The 21097-nt window shown below is 39.4% G+C and overlaps 1 protein-coding gene across 3 annotated transcripts; it reads left to right on the top strand.

Moving 5' to 3' along the window:
- The first annotated feature begins 45 nt into the window (after positions 1–45).
- Positions 46–12580, top strand: TATDN3 (TatD DNase domain containing 3). 3 transcript variants are annotated; one of them, XM_052653847.1, is made up of 10 exons: positions 52–157; positions 1534–1566; positions 2491–2564; positions 2776–2860; positions 5116–5178; positions 6077–6186; positions 6358–6413; positions 7063–7175; positions 9735–9812; positions 12312–12580. In XM_052653847.1, exons 1-10 carry the CDS (start codon positions 92–94, stop codon positions 12453–12455), a joined length of 822 nt encoding a protein of 273 aa, XP_052509807.1. In that variant the 5' UTR covers positions 52–91; the 3' UTR covers positions 12456–12580. The 3 variants fall into 3 exon arrangements, with proteins under 3 accessions (XP_052509808.1, XP_052509807.1, XP_052509806.1); XM_052653846.1 differs by having other exon boundaries at positions 9732–9812; XM_052653848.1 differs by lacking the exon at positions 2491–2564 and having other exon boundaries at positions 46–157; positions 9732–9812.
- The last annotated feature ends 8517 nt before the right edge of the window (positions 12581–21097 follow it).

Raw genomic sequence — 21097 nt, 5'->3', positions numbered from 1 at the left:
CCCTCGTCCGGCCGGAAAGTCAGCCCGCCGCGGCACTCGGGTTCCGGCTGTGGTTCCGCCGGCGAGTCCAGGGGTTTCGGTGGCTGCGACGATGGGGGCGGTGGGCGTAGGGCTGGTGGACTGTCACTGCCACCTCTCCGCCCCGGACTTTGACCACGTACGTGAGGGCGAGGTCGGGCCCGTGGGAGCGGGGCAGCCCCTGTCCTTACCCTTCGAGTTATCCTCCCGGGGGGGCGAAGTTCCACGCGTAATGTCAACGTGTTTTACCTGCTACATTGGAAACCAGAGGCTAGTGTTAGAGAAAGAAGAGGCGGTTCTGTTTGGCGGGTAAACCTCTCAAGAGGTGACGCTTAAATTGCGGAAGAAGAACAAAGCGGTGGGTGCATGGTGGTGAGGAAAGCAGGCGGGTTGCAGGCCCCCCGACAGGACAGAATTTGGCACATTCAAGCTATCGAAAGGCTGGGTGGCGTCCGATGAGTTAAAAAGAGAGAAGCATAAAATCGGACTGAAGAAGTTTGCGTAGGATACGTGAGGCACGAATTCGCATTTCATTAGAATCACAATGGGGATCCTGTAGAACGGTTTGGTGGGTGGGTGGGTGGTTGAAGGAGAGAGACATGATCTGATAATCCATTTAAAAACCTTTCTGCTGATGTGTGGTAAATGGATAGAGGAAAGCAAGGGTTAGAAGTTAGAAAACCGGTTTGGAGGCTTTTGCAGTATTGAGACTAAAGATGATAGAGGTTACAGGGGAGTTGCAAGCGAGAGAAGCAGATGAATTCAAGTTACATTTTGGAGATCGATTCTAAAGTACATACTAAGAGGAACTGGATGTGCAGAGAGAGGGAGAGGAGGAACTGGAGGATGCTGGAGAGAGATGGTGGTGCTGTTCACTGAGATGAGGGAAAACAGATTGGAGAAGGCAGGCAGAAGGAACAGATTTGTTGGGGAGAAAATAGTTATGCTTGGCACATGTTGAAACCTGATGTCCATCCAAGTGGAAACGTCATATGGTCATTTTAAAATGTGAATCTTGGGTTCAGAAGAGAATTACAGGCTGGAGATAAAAATTGGGGACTCACTGGCATAATGAGTATAGTAATGAGATCACTTAACAGGAAGTACAGGAAGAGAAGCCTATGGTCCTGAAATCAGAGGAGAAAGAGCCAGTCAAGGAGACTTGATAAGTAGCGGACAGCTAGAGAGAAGTATTTGCAAAAGCCAAGAGTGGAAAATATTTGGGGAAGGAAAGAGTAGACAAGTGAGGAGTTTCTAATGCTGCTGAAGGGTAGAGTGGGACAGAGAACTGTCTTTTATATTTGACAATAACAGTTTCTGTTCCAGTAGAGTGGGAACATAAGCCAGAATTTACGGAGAGAGTAAATGGAAGGTGTGTCAGCTAGGCCCTTCTCACCACCCTGTTCCTTGCCATCATTGTCAGTCTTTATGGTGCCTCAACTGCATTGGTATACACAAGCAAAGGATAGTTACTTATCCATCTAAAATGATCATGATTACTTATGTTTATTTTAGGATCTGGATGATGTGCTGGAGAAAGCCAAGAAAGTAAGCCAATAGCTATACTTGCTCTTTTTTGGTTGTTTTTATCTTCCTACTAATTTTGATCTAAGATAGCTTGAAATGTTGGTATAATATGTTGATGTTGCTTCAGTAAAAAATACATTAACAATAAGCAGCATCTGTTGTTTGCTATGTGCCAGGCACTGAACTTAAACCCATTCTGTACATTATCTCATTTAATGTTTCTCAACAACCTTCTAAGGAAGCTACTATTTTATAGGCAGCCGTTACCTGTTTTATAGAAGAGGAAGCTAAGGCCTAGATTAATTTGTCCAAAGATGCATCACTAGTAAAGTGATACAGACAAGATAGTCTGAATCCAAGACACATGCCCACAGACACCAGGCATGCCAGCTATATAGAACAGGTCGGTGCGTCTGTCAGCTCTTAAATTAGCATTATTCTGAAGATCTTGGAAAAATTATAAAAGTTTTCTGAAACATTTTGGGTTTGTTTGGAGGAAAATTGTTAATTTTGGGAAGCATTTATGAAATTCATTACAATAGCGTTTTGTGGTCTTCCTTCAAACTTATAGAAATGGTTGCCATTTTTATGTGTAGCCATGTTTCACAATCACAGTTTAATTAGGAGTGTGGTATTTGGAGTAACACAGGCCTAATGATCTTGGGCAGGTTATCTGACTCCATCCAAATGTCTCTTGATCCAAACAATGGATTACAGCAATGCCTATGTCAGAAGGGTGTGCAGATTAAATGCGGTGATATTTATACTCACTGAACATATGTCCAAAACATATGTAGCTAATTAGTGATGGCCATTATGATGCTATTGATGGAGTGTGAGGGAGCAAGGATAACTAAAAGCACAGAAGACTTTAAATTGTTATTTAGTTGTATTGGATGGATATTGTTTGAGACTATAACTGAATTCTATTCATGTTTGTTTCAGGCCAATATTATGGCTCTTGTCGTGGTCGCTGAACATTCAGGAGAGTTTGAAAAGATTATCCAGCTTTCAGAAAGGTGCTACTTCTCATAAAGAAATAGAATTGCTAATAAGGATGCATATATGGTATCATGTTTATAATATCAAAGATCATCCATTTTTAAAGAGAATGAGAAGGGAAAAAATTACATTAACAGCCTTAAAAAAATTCTTTCCTACTTGTTCTTCAGAGTAACATTGTCTCCTAGTCTAATAATCCTGCTTTCTTAATTCATTCTACATTTTTAGGTATAATGGGTTTGTCCTGCCATGCTTGGGTGTTCACCCAGTTCAAGGAGTTTCACCAGAAGACCAAAGAAGTGTCACATTAAAGGTAATAGTCTTATAAAACAGGAGCCATAAAAAATGGTATTACCCTTAGACTCAGTAATCCTCCTCTTTCTGATTTTTATTCTAAAGCAATAATCCAAAAGAAAGAAATTCTATCTTCTTTCACAAAGAGGTTTATTACAGCATTATTTGTAATAGAGAAAAAGAGGGAACAGCCTAGCAGTTCAAAAATAAATAGTTAACTTATACAGTGTTAAATATGATGCTACAATGTTAAATATAACTTTATAGAAAATGTGGGTTATAAGCTATATGTGCATGAGTGCTAAGTCATTTCAGTCGTGTCCGACTCTTTGTGACCCTATGGACTGTAGCCCACCAGGCTCCTCTGTCCATGGGATTCTCCAAGCAAGAATCCTGGAGTGGGTTGCCATGCCTTCCTCCAGGGGATCTTCCCCACCCAGGGATTGGACCCCACATCTTCTGCATCTCCTGCATTTTGGGCAGATTCTTTACCCACTGAGCCATACATTGGCTCCTGTCCCTACTTAACCCACTTCACTCATTTCTGTTACAAGCCTGACCCCAGTTCTAAATGTTCTAAAGGCTAAATATTTTCTTTATTAAATAAAAAATATTCTAATTATTTTAAGTCAGAATAAATCTCTCCTCCCTCCCCTTTGCCCTTCCTTTCCTTCTCTCTCCCTCCTTCTTTGAACAGCATAGTGGAAACATCATGAGCTTTGAAGTCAGAGACTTGGCCTGCTGCCTTCTGCGATCTGTGGCACTTAAACTTGCCAGGTCTCAGTTTCCTCGTTTGTAAATGGTGAATCATTATTTGCAGTATTCCCAGTCATAGAGTATAAAGGCATAGAATATTTTAAAACCCCACAATAGAACCACTAGCTATTAAGGAACTTGAGACCTTATGGAGGAAGTAGGAATAGAGCTAAAGTCAGAAAGAGACCTATGAATGTCCTTTGAAATATTTTTACATCTATTAAAATGATGAAGACCACATATATTTATACATATTAGTGGTATGAAGTAGTATTTCTATTAACAATTTACTATCCTTGACTTGCCAGAAACTTCCAAATTATTTCACAAGGAATTGAAATAATCTCATTGTAAGTTTGTTTTCCTTGTTTTTATAGGTAATACATATACCCAGGAAGATTTTTTTCCCTATATCTGGTCTTCATCCAAATGTGTAATTTCTTTGTCTTAAGGTTTCTAAGTGTGCTACGTTTCCTGGGTAATCTCTCCAACTTCTCCAGTCCCTTTGAGGTCACAGACACACAGATTAGTTTGAACATTTGATACAGAAGATGTTTTCTTGACACTGACCTACTCAGCTATTGTCAGACACCTTCTCTGATAACTAGGGTTATGTACTCTTAGCTCCTCTTGACAACGTTAATTCTGCTCCATTGAGTCTACTGGAATTGTAAGGCCTTGATTTATCCTCCCTCATCTTCTTTTCTCTCTCGAGGCATAATATAACATCTTCTCCTGTTCCTCGACCATCTGTTTTACCTCCCTTTTCTTAATTCTTTTTCTGATTATTCTCACTAGAAATACTTTGAATTTACATACTCTGAAATCCTCAAAGTAATTTAAAATATCTAGAACCAAGTTTTCCATTTATTTGTTTTTCTCTTACAAGGAAACCCTTGCAGGGAAAATTCTCTTTAAGTGGAAATAGTGATATGGAAACTATGGAATTAACTATACAGTTACTTCAGTAGTTGACAAACAGCCATATACGTGATATTTAGTATTTATATTGTTGAAACTTTAGGACAAAAATAGGGTATGCAGAACTATAAAGATGAAATCAGTGAAAATAGTGCAAAAGATGTTTGGGATTATCACTGTTAAAATTCACAAGTCATTCATTCGTACCCTAAGAGGAGAATTTAGCAACGTACTCCCAGACTCCCCAAGGTGAGTGGCTTTGTTTTTTCTTGCTCAGCTATTCCAGGAAATCCAGATCACTCCTCCTAAATACCAGGAAATGCCTCCTAGACAGAAGGAAGTGTTGAAGTGGGAATCTTCATAAGAAGTAATGTTTTTATAACTAATTGGGTATGGGACATTTCTGCTCAAATTTCCAGCTAGAATTACTCACCATTATAGAAGGATTACCATTCCTAGTTCCTCAACTGGGTAAAGGATGTGTATGTAAAGGACCCAGCGTAGCATAGTGCCTGGCATATAATAGGTGTTGATACAAAACCTATGACATTCCTCTCTCCTATTTGAATGAATTTACTTTTTTTTTTTTCATCCCAGGATTTGGACGTAGCTTTGCCCATTATCGAGAATTATAAGGATCAGTTATTGGCAATTGGAGAGGTAAATATCCACCAGCTGATCAAGTGATTTCTAATTCAGACCTCCATGTGATACATGAAGGCAGTCCCTAATTCAGTGTCGGTGATTAGAACAGACTTAGATAATTATGTTCACCGTGCTCAGCTGAATAACAACTTGTCAGTACTTCCTCAGTAAGCAAAAGCACTTAGGGATAAAACAATAGAACACCTCCCCATGGCCTTGTTAATGGATGCTTTATTAACATTTCAGTATGCTTTGCTTTTTTTCCTTTTGCTTAAAAAAGGCCATCTCTCTGGTTACTTGAAATAGTATGTACAAGCATACTTTAAATATTAATAGGTTAGAGTTTATAATAAAAAACTTATTAAATAATTTAAAGTTGTGAGACATTTTACCACTTGGTAATTCCACTTGTAAAGATAAAAGATAAGAATAACACATTCAGAATATAGCTTATAGCAGTGCATGCCAAAATAGTATCAAGGGAAGCAGTCCTTTATAATCATTACTGTCCAGTGTGGTGACCACATGCAGCTGTTGAGCACTTGAATTGTGACTGGCCCAAACTGATGTGTGGTATCAGGATAAAATGGACAGATGATTTCAAAGTCTCAGTACCTCAAAGAAGGAATGTAAAATAACTCAGTAATTTTACATTGGTTATGTGTTTAGATAATGATATGAATGACTGTAATATATTGATAATGTTTTAGGAACTGTGACTTAGAGTATATTATTAAAGTTAATTTCACCTGTTTCTTGTTAGTGTCTTTAACGTGGCTACTGGAAGCTGTAAAGATGTGTATGTGGCTTGAGTGTATGACTCGCATTATACTTCTCTTGGACAGTATCCATCATCTGCTTTTGGGGGTTCATTAAACCATAAACGTGATTCTGTTTTATTTTTCTGTTATAGGTTGGACTGGATTTCTCCCCCAGATTTGCTGGCACTGATGAACAGAAGGAAGAGCAAAGACAAGTCCTAATCAGACAGGTCCAATTAGCCAAAAGACTAAATTTGCCTTTGTAGGTTAATTATCATCTTTCTATATTAATAGTTTTAAAGCACATTAGTGATAAATAATGATTCTCCTGAAATGGAGCTCTACTTTTCTTTTTCTCTTAACTACTTTAATAGATCAAAAATAAAATGTTCATAGTAAATACTTAAAAGGAAGTTTTTTTGTTGTTCAACAGAAATGTTCACTCGCGCTCAGCCGGAAGACCTACCATCAGCCTCTTAAATGAGCAAGGTATGTAGGTTCCTGAGAAAAATGTGCCTAATGTTTAAGTTTGACAATTCTAGTCCATGTTCTCATAGAAAAAGACATCTTTATTTGTTTTCTTAAAGAGAAGAGAGCAGGCCAGGGTAGTGATGGAAATCAATTAAGATGGTTTTGCAAGTCAGCCTACTATTTATAAGGTTTTCAGTGTGATTGTAATGTTCGTCAGACGAGGATAAAGCGAATGAAAAATTAGATCAAGTAAAATAAGATTTTTTTTAATTGGATCAAGTAAGAGCAGTACATATGTATGTGTGTGTGTACTGTTGAATTTGTTAATCATTCAGTTCCTCATTTCTACTAGCATCCTTCTTAAGGACAGTTTAACCATTTAAAGATCTATTAGGAACAATAATTTGATAGTTCACAAACTTCAAGAAGGTTGGAATGGGAAGTTTAAATAATTGTTTAAAACTTGTTTCAATGTTATATAATTTATTCTGCAGAATAAGAATTTATTTTTATTCTACTGGTTGAACACTGTACGTTTATCTACCCTTTAGAAACCACAGAACCTTCTAGTGACCAACATTTACTTAAAGTCTGTGTTGTTCAATTTGATTAGTGGGAAAACCTTTCATTAAGGAAATAAAATGCACTCTGATTTAATTTTTGAGAGGTGCTGACAAAGTGTTGCTGCATGCGTTTGACGGTCGGCCATCTGTAGCCATGGAAGGGGTAAAAGCCGGATACTTCTTCTCAATTCCTCCTTCTATCATAAGAAGTGGGCAGGTAAAATCTTTCATTAAACTTGGTTCTACACTTTGTGGCATAACACTTTAAAATAGGAACTTTCACTTTACTGCTGTGAACTTTTCCTGTTCAGTAATTTTTACGGTACTGTACTGTTATGTACTGTTCTGGTTTCACTACAAAAATTAATCTTAGGTCCATACCTCATACTTACATCAAGAGTAACTCATAAATGGATCAGAGACCTAAATGTAAGAGCTGAAATTACAAAACTTTTAGAAGAAAACAGATCCAAATCTTGGTGACCGTAGATTAGGCAGTGGTTTTCTTTGCCATGACACCAAAAGCACTAATCACCAAAGAAAAAAAATAGATAAATTGGATCCACACACAAGAAAACTGGGCAGCTCATTGTCAAAAGACCTGACTCCCCAATAGCTTTCAGAAAAGTGTTTTTAAAGGCCGTGTGAGGGAGGAGGCTGCAGGGCATGTGATCAGCTTGTACCCAGTGCTCGAATTGGTTGACATCAAGATACAGTTTTAAGCATCATCAGTCAATCTTCTGGTTTCAAATGGCCTGAGATCTACATGCTTGAGGTCAGCAGTTTCATCTGGTGACGGTCCGCTTCCTGTAAAAACAACTTAGGAATGTGTGTCAGACCTCTGTGTGTATCTTTCAGGGAACTGGAAATTTGGTAACTCTCCTGTATGATTGATTTGTACTCTAAGTTGTTAACCAGTTTTCCAACCCAACAGCTATTCATTACTTCTATATCTTCACATTTCCTTATCATTAACCCTTGAACCAGCCTTTTAAGACTCAGGGGAGGCAATAGTCCAAATTTATGTTTTTATTTACCAATTTAGCATTTTAGTTTTGTTTTTTAATTTTTATTGAAGTATAGTTGATCCAAGATTACTTTTATTTTTCCTACTTTTACCATTCATGGAGAAATTTCTTATTCAGTAGTACTTTTTAGCAGTGCTATCATTTCCGTTTCTAAACTAAAATGCTGTTATTTTTTCTAAGTTTAAAGATAATATTTGTGCATTATAGAAAATAGAGACACTTCAGAAAAAGACAAATTTCCGGTCAACCCAACTCGTCCTACCACTGAGACAATCATTGTTAACATCTGATTCTTATAAAATACGAAGATATCATATTCTTTTTGTTTTGAGTTAGCTTCATGGATATTTTTTGTATCTATAAACATAGACCTGTTTCTTCTTTAAAATAATTACCTATTATTTCACAATATGGATGTACCTAATTTAGTTAAGCATTACCTTAAGTAAAGGTTACATTGTTTCTAGTTTTCACTGTTAACAGACAGCACTTCAGTGAATAGCTTTGCACATCCACAGTTGTTCACATAACTTTTGTTGCAGTTACTGTATATAAATGGAACCATTAAGAAAAAGGGTATGTATCTTTAGATATGTGGTTAAATTGTCACATTTCCTTTGAGGAATTTATACCAGTTTAATTTTTGTCTGCCAGCAGTGCACGAGCATACATATTCCTGTGCTTTTGCAGTTTTACTCTTTCTTTTTTGGCTGTGCCGGGTCTTCGTTGCTGTGCTGGCTTTCCTCTCGTTGTGGGCGAGGCACTACTCTTTGCTGCAGCCTGTGGGCTTCCCCTCGAGGTGCCTTGTCTTGTTGGGGAGCACAGGCTTGAGGGTGTGCGGGCTCAGCGGTTGCAGTTCCCAGGCCCTGGAGTGCAGGCTCCTAGCTGCGGTGATCGGCCTGAGTTGCCCCTCGCGTGTGGGATCCTACCGGACCAGGGATCAAACCGTGTCTTCTGCATTGGCAGGTGGTTCTTTACCACTGAGCCACCAAGGAAGCCCTGAAATTTTACTCTTAAAATAATTTATTTTATCATTGTTCCACTCTGCATCATGTATCTCCTTTCCGTTTTTTATCTTAAAAAGTGCAGTGGCAACAAGAGAATTGCTCTTGGTGTAAAACTGAGTTAATTGACGTCCTTATAATCCAGGCAAAATCATAAACAGAATATAAAACCATCTATTTCCTAATCTAAAATTCAAAATATGCACATGAACTTGGATTTATAAACATAAAACCTTGACTGACCTAAAGTGAACAGCAGGAAGAAACCCTGAGTATGGTAGTGGTGGAGAAACAATAGAAATCTCTCCGCGGATCTTTCAGTGAGCATGTGATACCAGATATTTGGTTTCTTGCTGGATGTACCTCATTTTCTGCTCTTGGTTGCTACTCTCTTGAGTTCCTAGAGGCTTCAGATAATTTTTGGCAAAGAATGTTTTTTTTGTTTGGCCACACTGCAGTGCTTGTGAGATCTTAGTTCTCCATCCAGGAATCAAACCTGGGCCCCCTGCAGTGGAAGCACAGAGTTCTAACAACTGGACCACCAGAGAATTCCCAAAAATGTGTCTTTTTAAATCTGTTAGTGTAGAATGATGAGAACATAGTGGACATTTATTAGTTGAATGTTCAGGCATGAGTTTTAAATTCCTGCCGAATAGAATGCATTGCCAGGTAGGTTTAATGCTCCTTATTTTATCTTTACTTCTCATGTTTTAAACTTACTAGCTTTCTCTTTTCTCTAAGAAGCAGAAACTTGTGAAACAGTTGCCTTTAACTTCAATTTGCTTAGAAACGGATTCCCCTGCACTGGGACCAGAAAAACAGGTAAATGATTTTCCTATTTCTACATTATTTAGTGTATCTTTCATTTGAAATATTTTCAATTTAGCTGTGTTTCTCCTTACAGAGTAAATACAATGGAATCTTACTGTAGTGCTAGGTTGAAAGGTTATATTGACTTAAATTTCATCAGGTCTTTTCCAAATATGGCAGTAGTGCTCCAAAGAATATTATTTGCTATGGGTCACAACCTAGTTTATGTAATATTGAAATCCAGACCAGTATAGTAGAAAAGCTTAGTGTCTACACCTGAAACTGCCACAACATTGTTAATCAACTGTACTCCAATATAAAAAAAACGTTAAAAAAAAAACAAACCCCAGTGTCTAGAGTCGGAAAGACCTGGATTCAGATCTGGTGTGTGATGGTACCCACTAGCTGTGTGACTTTGGTCAAGTCTCTTAATCTCTCTGAAACTATTTCTCATTTATAAAATGTGGGTAAAATAATAGTAAAATGCTTTGAAGTATTACAGTGGGGATTAAATGAAGTAATGTATATGAAAGTGCTCAGTGTGTCTGATATATAGTGAATGCTCAATAAATGTTCATTTTCCTGTTTTTAATTAGCATGCTAAAATTAGCCTCAATGTCTTTCAGTACATGTATGTATTGATATAGTCATAGATTTATGAAATTTTTGCTCTACATTTTGTTATTATAGGCCATAAAGAATCATATTTTCAATATTGCTAAGAATTCCCTGGTGGTCCAGTGGTTAGGACTTGGTGCTTTCACTGCCATGGCCCAGGTTCAATTCCTAATCTAGGAACTAAGATCCCACAAGCCTTGCAGCACAGCCTAAATAAATAAATAAATATTGCTACCATTATAAATTATATTTACCTGAAGGGAAGACACAGTAGGTACTCAAAAATATTTATTGAATAAATGAATTTTTAAAGTGAATGTGTTTTTTGTTGAGTAAGATGTGTTTATCTTAGACTAATAGAAAACACAGAAAATAATAAGAAAATAGAACCATCTACCACTGAAAGGTTACCACTATAGTATACTGGTTAAAAGTATATACTCTGATGTCAGATTGCTCAGGTTGAAACCTCAATTGGGCTGTTTACTAGCTGTTTAGGATCCCTTCTTATCTGTAAAAAAGGATGGTAATAATAATAGTACCTATCTCCTAGAGTTATTTTGAGGATTAAATGAGAAATTCCATGAAAAACTTAGAACAAAACCTTGCCTACGATAAGCACTAAATAAATGCAGGTTCTTATGTCCTTCCACACTTTTTTATATTCATATATGTACACATAATATGTTTTTCATAAAAACAGAATTAACCTTAACACATCATCTCATAACTTGCTTTTATGTGGTGAACATATGTGTTCATCAATAAATAAACACTTTTCCTCATCCTGGTTAATTACTATATAAATTTCAGCATGTGAGTACATTTAACCAGATATTGCCATGTAGGTTGTTTGTTTCCAACATGGTACAGTTAACTCTTGAATAGCGAAGTGGTTAGGGGTACTGACACCTTCTCCAGCCCTGTGCCATACCGTGGAAAGTCCGCATCTATCTGCCCTCGATGTCTTCAGTTTTACACCCTGGATCCAGCCCTCTTTCACATGGTTCTGCATTCACAGATTCAACCCAAGTTTGGATTGTGCGGTACTGTAATTTTTATTGAAAAAAATCTGTGTTTAAGTGGACCCACACAGTTCAAACCATGTTGTTCACAATATAAAGAATGTCCTTGAACCTAAATCTGGGTGCACATTTTTCATTGTTTTTTTAGTAGCCTACATTATCAAGGCTTTTTGTTTTTTTTACTCTTAACAGTTGTATTCCTCTGAACATTATCATCCTGAGTAAATAATAACAACAGTAATATATTTCATCATATCTAAATGCCAGTGATTGAAGATGGACCCTTAAGGGGAAAAACACTACCAATTATACTTTCACATGCCATTGGATGTCAGTAAAATATTTGTCAGTTTCAGAGACGTTAAGATAGGGGAGAAATGCATCTTAGAATCAGTGAAATACGGGTGCATAACCTATTTAGTCTTCAGACACACGATGGTGTTACTTGAATCAAACTGTACTGCAGCCTGTGGGGTGTGGTGGCCACGCAGCAGAGCACAGTCTTTACAAGCACTTGCTTGAGGAGCAGACCAAGGGACAGTTAGTGCTTCGGTCAGGTCACCAAGTGTCCACTGTGCAGACTGCTTCACGTGCAAGGTTCTGGGACCTCAGTTGTTAATTCCCTGCCCTAGGGTATTGTGAGCCCTATGTTTCAAGAGCAGCATAGACTTAAAATCAGTGTTGTAGCCTTAGCTTTCAGGCTGAAGTTCAGGGCCTTCTCCCCACCCCCTTAAAAAAAAAAAGAAAAAAAAAGGCAAGAACCCATCAGTTGTTTTAACCTACTCGTTTTCATCTTTTATCCACAGTCTCCAAGGATTGCTTCTGTCAAGCGTCACGTTTGATTCAGTGTCTCTTTGTTCTGTTTCAGGTACGGAACGAGCCCCAGAACATTTCCATTTCAGCAGAATATATTGCCCAGGTGAAAGGGGTCTCAGTGGAAGAAGTTATAGAAGTGACAACACAGAACGCATTGAAACTGTTTCCCAAGCTTCAGCAGCTGCTCCCGAAATAGCCTCCGAACAAAACCACCTGCAGAGGGCAGTGTTTGAGAAAAATAAGTGTCCTGACAAGTCTCAACTGCAGAAGCCACTGGAGGAGTATCAAGATAGAGAAGATTATGATTTTAGAGAAGAGTTTCTCTCAGAAGTAAAACTGGGCTTAGGTCCTGAAACCCTGGGTTCAAATTCTACCTTGCACTGCTTTTCAGTTAATGAACTCTTAGCAGGAGATTGGGAACACTGCTGCCTCTTTGCCGGTTAAGAGCAACCACCGCATGAACTGAAACCATTTCTTCTGGCGAGGGTGGCTCCCACAGATAAGAAACACGCACTACTGTGATGGCTTGGAACAGGCCCCAGTCTGATTCTTTACCACCTCTTTGACTTCTCACAGGATTTATCCAGTGACAGAAGAGTATCTAGTTTCTTATCCTGCCAAAAGTCCTATCTTTTCTGGGTTTGCAAAACTGAACTTTGCATTTTGAATTCTCTCTCTCTTTAAGAGAAGAATGATCACGGTTTTTATGTTGATCTTAGATTCTGACTTGGGAAGCCCGTGGTTTGTACAATCATCATTAAACACCAAGCCCCAAAGTTTAGTTAATAACTTGATTTTAAGTTCCAGTCTGAATTTTGTCACATGTTCAAAATGTAAATAGCTTCATTTAAAATGTATCTGACATTTTTGCATGCAGTAGTAAGTTTTGAAAATCTCAGGAGTAGAGTCTTGTACTTAATGGTGATGGTAGCACAATAATGCAAATGTACTTAATGCCAATAAACTATACCCGTAAAGATTATTAAGATGGTAAATTTTGTTATGTGTACTTTACTACAATTTTTTTTTTAATCTTAAATATAGTTTACAAGGTATTGTGATTCATACCAAAACCTGAGTATTTAATTTTGTTAAATTTTATAAGCAGCAAACACTGGAAAAAGTACCTGCCAGAGAAACAACTTCCTAAAAATCAAAGTGATTTTTACATAATCTTCAATATTTTGAAATGAATTCATTTATGGAGGAGTCGGGGTAGAGGGTCCCCAATCAAGTTAGACCATCTAAGAAGCAGAACAGGACCCTTTATGAGATATTCAGCCACTTACCACCATGATATCAGATGAAATTCCTACATTTAGTGGGAGGTTGTATTAAAACTAGATTTCTGAGTTCTCTTTTAACTCTATCTCTTTTGCCCATTTCCTACCGCCATCTGCTCACAATCCCTTTGTTGGACGTCTTCTCACCTTTAAATCCTTTAAGAGCCAACTTACATGACTTTAGCCTACACAGCCACCCCAGCCAGACATGATCCTTGCCCTCTAAACTGTGTAGCCATTTCCTTCATGTATTGATCAGTTTCTTTCATTTGTTATACAAATAGTTACTGAGCTCTTCCTACAGGTTGCCCACTAGTCTTAGGTCTGTAGGCTAGGGACAAACACGATACAGTTCTTGCCTTCAGCTCTCAGTTTAATAAAGAAGATTGACAAGTGGACAAATTGCAAAGCAATATGAATAGTACTATAATAAAGGAAAAATGCAATGCTATGAACACCAGTCTGATGACGTGTAACCCATGAATCCTTTTTACTAGGGTTACTTTATGTTTTTCACCTCCAGAGACTGTAAACCTTTTGATGGCAAACTACTTTTTTTGGTTTTGCATCTTCTTCGTGTCCTGAAGCAAGGTTTGCAATATCCATATGCTCTCACATACTTTTAAAATAAGTGAACAGAGAAAGAGGGCGGGATGGCAGAACAGGAAGACCCTGAGCTCACCACCTCTCCCAGGCACACAGATTACAACTGTTTACAGAGCAGGTAAATAGTTGTAAGAGAAAAAAAGTTGAGAAAGACCAGAAGACTAGCAGAAAAGATCTACAACTAAAGATATAAAGAAGGAGCGCAATGAGACAGGTAGGAAGGGCGGAGACGTATAGTCAAGACCCGTACACCCAGGTGGGCAACTCGTGCACGAGAGACGATTACAACTGCAGAGGTTCTTCTCAAGGCATAAGGGGTCTGAGCCCCACATCAAGCTCCCCAGGCCCAGGGGTCCTCCACCAAGAAGACAAGCTCCCAAACTGGTTTTGAAGGCCAGGGGTGCTAACTTTCTGGAAACCGAGGGGGGCTGTGGGTAATAGAGACTTCACAAAGAGAGCACACAAAATCTCATACACTCCAGGACCCAGGACAGAAGCAGTAGTTAGAAGGGAGCCTGGGTCAGACCTTTCTGCTGACCTTGGAGAGCCTCCCAGAGAGGCAGGAGGCAACTGGAGCTCATTTTGGGGACACAGGAACTGCAGCAGCAGATTTTAGAGAGCTGCTTCTACCTGGTGGACACTGGTACTGGCAAGTGCCAGTTTGGAATCCTCCTTCAAGTTTATTAGCACCAGGACCTGGTCTTGCCTACCAGCCTGTCAGCCCCAGTACCAGGACACCTCAGCTCTGAGAACCAGCTTGGCGGAGACACAGCCCCACCCACCAGAAGGCCTGCTGTCTTAAGACCCCTTGAACCCACAGTTACCCTGGGACCCAGCCCTGCCCACCAGGACACCAACACCAGCCTCATCCACCAGTGGGCAAGCACCAGCTTCATGATCACCTGGGCTGAAGCCCAGCCCTGTCCATCAACAAACCATCTTACCAACCATGAGACCCCCAGGGCCCTGCAGCCAGAGATCCCAGGACACAGCTCCACTCAGCAGTGGGCCAGCTCTAGACCCAGGACCTGACTTCACTCACCTGCAGGCAGACACCAGACCCAGGACCCCTGCAACCCCATAACCTTCCATGTCAGGATCCAGCCGATGCACTGGCAGGCTGACACCAGCTCAGAGACATCTTGGGACGCCTCAGTCAGCCACTCCAATATTTAGTCCCACTCACCAGTAGGTCAGCACCAGCATTGGGACAGCCTGGAACTCACAAGCAGCCATGTGGGTGGGTGGAAGCAGCCCCACCCACCAGCAGGCTGACACTAGATTGGGGAACCCCAGCCCCACCACCGGCAATCCCAGAACCTGGCTTCACTGACCAGTGGGCCAACGCTAGCCCTGAGACCCCCCAGGACTCTGCAGCAAGCACCTCATGGCCTGGTCCTGCTCACTAACACCTAGTAGCCTCTACACAAGGCAGGGCCTGGCAGCCAACCAGACCAGGGGCCAGCCACACCTTACGATAGCTTCCCCAGTACTCAACTTCCCACAACAGAAGGACGCACACAGTCCACATAGGGGGCACCCCTAGAGCACATAGCTCTGGTAACCTGAAGGGATTGAGCAGCAGCTATGAAAGGCCAATTTTCCAAAGTTAGGAAATGTATCCAATATACCAAATACACAGAAAAACAAACAAACAAACAGAAAGTTAGGCAAAAGGAGGTAACAGAGGAATATGTTCCAAAGGAGCAAGAGGAAACCTCAACAGAGCCAAGTGAAGTGGAGATGGGCAATCTACCTGATGAAAAGTTCAAGGTAATGATCATAAAGATGTTCAAAGAACTCAGGAGAGGATTGTAGAACAGAAAGAGAGATTCGAGGTTTTTAACAAAGAGCTAGAAAATGTAACAAAAAAACAGACGGAGAATACAATAACTGAGATGAAAATGCATTAGAAGGAATCAATGGTAGATTAAATGATATGGATGAATGAATTAGTGAGCTAGAAGACAGAGTGGAAATCACTGACGCTGGCCAGATAAACGAATAAAAAGAAATGAGGATAGTTAACCACTGGGACAACGTCACGTGTACTAACATTCACATTACAGGGGTCCCAGAATGAGAAGAGAGGGAGTAAAGATTGTGTTTGAAGACATAATAGCTAAAAACTTCTCTAACTTGAGAAAGGAAACACATAGCCAGGTCCAGGAAGCAGAGAGTCTCAAACAAGAGCAACCCAAATAGGACCACACTAAAACACACTGTGATTATAATGACAAAAATTAAAAATAAAATATTAAAAGCAGCAAGGAAAAACCTACAAGTTGCATACTACAAGGGAATTCCCCTAAAGATACCAGCTGACTTTTTACCAGAAACTTTTGATCCCTTGTTTGGGAAGATCCCCTAGAGAAGGGAATGGCTACCCACTCCAGTATTCTTGCCTAGAGAATCCGGTGGACAGAGGAGCCTACAGTCCATGGAGGCTACAATCCATGGGGTTGCGAAGAATCAGACATGACTGAGAAACTAACACTTCTGGAGGCCAGAAGGGAGCGGCATGATATAGTCAAAAGAATGAAAGGGAAAATCCTGTAACCAAGAAGACTCTACCTGGCAAGTGTTTCATTCAGATTTGATAGATCAAAAGTTTTGCAGACAAGTGAAAGCTGAAAGAGTTCAGAACCGCCAAACCAGCTTTACAAGAAATGCTAAAGGGACTTCTCTAAGTGAAAAAGAAAAGGCCCACAGCTAGGAACATGAAAGTTACAAGAGGAAAAAGCTCACTGGTAAAGGCAAGTATGCAGTAACAGTGGTACATCAACCATGTATAACGGAAGATTAGAAGACAGAAGTAATAAAATTGTCTATACACACAACAGTTAGGGGATACACAAAACAAAAAGATATAAAATATGACGTCAAAAACAGTAAACGTTGGGGGAGTGGCGTTATAATTCTGGGTTGTAAAAATGAATTTGAACTTAAGAAATCCACAAATTACAACAATCACATTGAGAGATTGCTATATATAAAACTCATCGTAACCACAAACCAAAAATCTGTAATAGACACACACCAAAAAAGAGAAAGAAAAACAGATAAGAAAAAATAAGTAAAATAAAAAAGAAGAAATTATTAAGAAAAGAGAAAGGAATCCAAACATAACACTGAAGGTAGTCATCAAGTCACAGGGAAAGAAAGACTGCATAATTTCACTTATTGGAATCTTAAAAAAAAATTAACAGACATAATAAAACAGAAACAGTTCTAGATACAGAGAACAAACAGGTAGTTTCCAGAAGGAAGGGGTTTGAGGGAGGAAAAAAATAAATTAGGGGTGTTAAGAGGTACAACTTCTAATTGCAAAATAAATGAGTCATGGGTATGAGATGAACAGTGTGGGGAATATAGTCAGTAACTATGAAATATCTTTGTTTTGTGGCATATCATAACGAGACATCATGGTGATCAGTTTGAAATGTATAGATGTCACTGTGTGTAAAAGGAACCAACATAGTGTTGGAGGTCAATTATACTTTAAAAACAAACAAACTCATAAAAAGAGATTGTATTTGTGCCTGGAGGTGGGTGTGGGGGAAGGCCGAAGTGAAGTTACAAAGTTCCAGTTGTAAGCCAGCTAAGTACTAGGAATGTAAGGTACAACATGATGAATTTAATTAACCCTATTGTGTGTTACATACATGTTAGCCTTTTAGTAAACCCTAAAAGTTCTCATCGTAAGAAAAAATGTTTTTCTCTTTAATTTGTGTCTATGAGATGACGGGTGTTCACTGAGCTTACTGTGTATGTAGCTCATTATGCTGCAACCTTCAACTTAGCGCTGTTATGTCAATGGTCTCTCAATAAAGCTGGAAGAAAATGAATAAATAAATAAGAGGTATGGAGGCAGTAAGTCCAACTGATGGCAGTTGAGAAGTCAATATTTTATCTTTCAATCTACTCTTTGAAATGGATATTGAATATTAAATACCTCTTCAGTGGGTTGATTTTTTAAAATATGCTTATTTTTCTCCTCTAACCTATAAATGCATTAACTGCTACTCAAAGATTTGTTTAATGTTAAATCTTTTGAAAAATAGGAGTAAACTCTCTTGGTCTAGAAAGGCAAGTCTTTGCCTTATCCAGGAGCTGTTCCCCAGTTGAAACGTAAAAAGAGCTTTTGCCCTCTCTATATATGGTGACCTGCCATACTGGAGGAAGCATTTCTTATTCCAGCTGTCATCTTTTTTTATTCTAGTAAGAAACAGATAGAATAGTATCTTTCTTTATTTTTTTTTCTTTTTTTTTTTTTAGTATCTTTCTTTAAATGAGAAAAATATCAGTCCTTTTCTTTCATTTGGATGCAACCAAGAGTCCGCATTATCGCTCTGGGGCTCAGTCTCACTCCTGCTCACTCCCTGTCTGTCATAGTCCTTCTCTTTACTTTTGCTATTGCATGTTTTCTTCCCCTCTCTCAGATCCCTCTTCTAAACTAAACATAAAGAAGAGTCTTGTTTTTGCATGATTGAGCTACAGTCACACTTCAAAGTTTAATTCTTGCTTTGCCCTTTCTTGCCCTTTTCGTGCTTTTGCTTGAATACTTCAAAGCAGCTTATTGTGAACTCACATTTCATTTATAAGATCTGAGTAATTTAAAAAGGGTTTCCAGAGACTGGTTCTATGTTTTTTAGAGCTTAGCTTTTCATGAATATGCAAATCTCATTGTCTTTTAAATTTTATTTATTTATTTAAATTTTTGACCATGCCATATGGCTTGTAAGATCTCAGTTCGTCATCAGGGACTGAACCTGAGCCAAGGCAGTGAAAGCCCAGAATCCTAACCACGGGCCATCAGGGAACTCCCTCACTGTCCTTTTAAAACTATGACTAAATTTGTGCTAAGATTACAAAGTCAGTCAAAAATATAGAATGGGAAAAGACTAGATAAGTCAGGGATTATCAACGTTACAAGTTTAAACATGGAATGACTTTCATTCCAGCTCTTTTTTTCAAATACCACAAGAAAAACATCCTAATACTCCTTATCCCCCTTTTGGCTAGTCTCTAAGCTGCCTCCAACTCTTCTGTGACCCCATGGACGGTAGTCTGCCAGGCTCCAATGTCCATGGGATTTCCCAGGCAAGAATACTGGAGTGGGTTGCCGCTTCCTTCTCCAGGGGATTTTCCCGACTGAGACGTCAAACCATGTCTCCTGCACTGACAGGTAGATTCTTTACCACTGAGCCACCTGAGAAGCCCTTTTATCCCCCTTATCTTTGCCTAATTCCAAGACAAGCATATCTTAAAAAAAAAAAGATGACTTCTTCAGTGAGCATCTCAATTCAAGTAATTCATGAATAACCTGAGTGGTATTTATACCTTGGGTGTTAAAAATGGTGTAAATTACTTCTCATTTCCCAGTTCAGTTACTTAATGTATTAGAGAATCATGCATAGCATGTGAGGACACTAAGTGTTAGAAGTCCAGTATCCTCAGTACAGGAATTTTCTGGGGATTACTTCTAAAGTCCAAGTAATTTAAATAAGTTGTATAAATTCTTGCAGCTACTGTGTGACACATTTAGAATTATAATCCCCTGACTTCCACTGTAGCACTTTCTTTCAGCTATCACAAAGCCTCTCGATCTGATGACGTCTGTTAGTTTGTGCATGCATGCGCGCTAACTCACTTCAGTCGTGTCCAACTCTTGGCGACCCCATGGACTGTAGTCCACCGGGCTCCTCTGAACATGGGATTCTCCAGGCAAGAATACTGGAGTGGGTTGCCATTCCCTCCTCCAGGGGATCTTCCCGACCTAGGGATCAAGCCCACATCTCTTGCATCTCCTGCATTGGCAGGTAGAGGTTCTTAAGGTTAGCCATTATTATATTTATATGTTTTGTATCCACCTTCTAATTTGGTCTTTTCATAGACACTAGTAAAACAGCTGTTTATAATGAGAGTTCTTGCCAATTTAGAAGTTTCTCCGATTTAAAGGATACCTGTCTGGCCACTGACGAGCCACGTGTTAGCAACTCAAACCATAAAATTCAGGATGTGTCCCCACAAGAGAGTACAAAGATGAGGCCTTCACAAGAGCCAGAAAGTTTACTTGTCAAAATAGTTTAAGTAAAGACCTTCATTGTATTGTCACTCAGTCACTCAGTCATGTCTGACTCTTTGCAACCCCATTATAGAGACAGGCACAACAAAGGTTGAGATGACAAAGCCCCTTATGGTCAGGGACCATTTGTGACAAATTTGCTGGCACAGCCAATCGAAACAGCTGCTCAGAATCCCAGGCTGTTTGACTGGCTGCCAAATGTATATCATATGTATATATTCTGAATGGCAGAGATCAAGCTCTCAAAACACAATAAAAATGCCTAAAATCAGGTAGAAAAATTTACATTTCAAAGGATCAGAGAGAGAAACAGAAATTTCTCCTGGAAGGCCTTTTGTTTCTTTAAGGTCAAAATTCTAAAAATGTGTTTTATCCAATTGGCTTTCTCTAACAGGTTTTGGACAGAGTCCATTTTCAGGGTGAGATTTCCGTTAATTCTCAATTAAGCAATAACTTGTAAGTATAAATTCCTTATGTATATAAACCGTAGTAGTAGTAGTGTTAGTCGTTCAGTCATGTCCCACTCTTTGCGATCCCATGGATTGTAGCCTGTCAGGCTCCTTTGTCCATGGGATTCTCCAGGCAAGAATACTGGAGTGGACTGCCATTCCCTTCTACAGAGGATCTTCCTGACCCAGGGATCGAACCCGGCTCTCCTGCATTTGCAGGCAGATTCTGGGAAGACCCCATATAAACCATCAGTTCAGTTCAGTTCAGTTCAGTCGCTCAGTCTGTCCGACTCTTTGCGACCCCATGGACTGCAGCACGCCAGGCCTCCCTGTCCATCACCAACTCCCAGATTTTACTTAAACTCATGTACATCGAGTCGGTGATGCCATCCAACCATCTCATCCTCTGTCA

The sequence above is a fragment of the Budorcas taxicolor genome, chromosome 16 (genome assembly GCF_023091745.1).
Source record: "Budorcas taxicolor isolate Tak-1 chromosome 16, Takin1.1, whole genome shotgun sequence".
NCBI classification, from domain to species: domain Eukaryota; kingdom Metazoa; phylum Chordata; class Mammalia; order Artiodactyla; family Bovidae; genus Budorcas; species Budorcas taxicolor.
The sequence above is the reverse complement of the archived record's forward strand: the minus strand, read 5'-3'. Positions and strand labels throughout refer to the sequence as shown.

Bases quoted from the DNA above. Each gene is read 5' to 3' on its own strand.
- TATDN3 (XM_052653846.1), top strand. From the start codon at position 92: ATGGGGGCGGTGGGCGTAGGGCTGGTGGACTGTCACTGCCACCTCTCC. The intron at 2,565-2,775 runs GTGCTACTTCTC...CTACATTTTTAG, and splicing joins ATTATCCAGCTTTCAGAAAG to GTATAATGGGTTTGTCCTGC. The intron at 5,179-6,076 runs GTAAATATCCAC...TTTCTGTTATAG, and splicing joins AGTTATTGGCAATTGGAGAG to GTTGGACTGGATTTCTCCCC.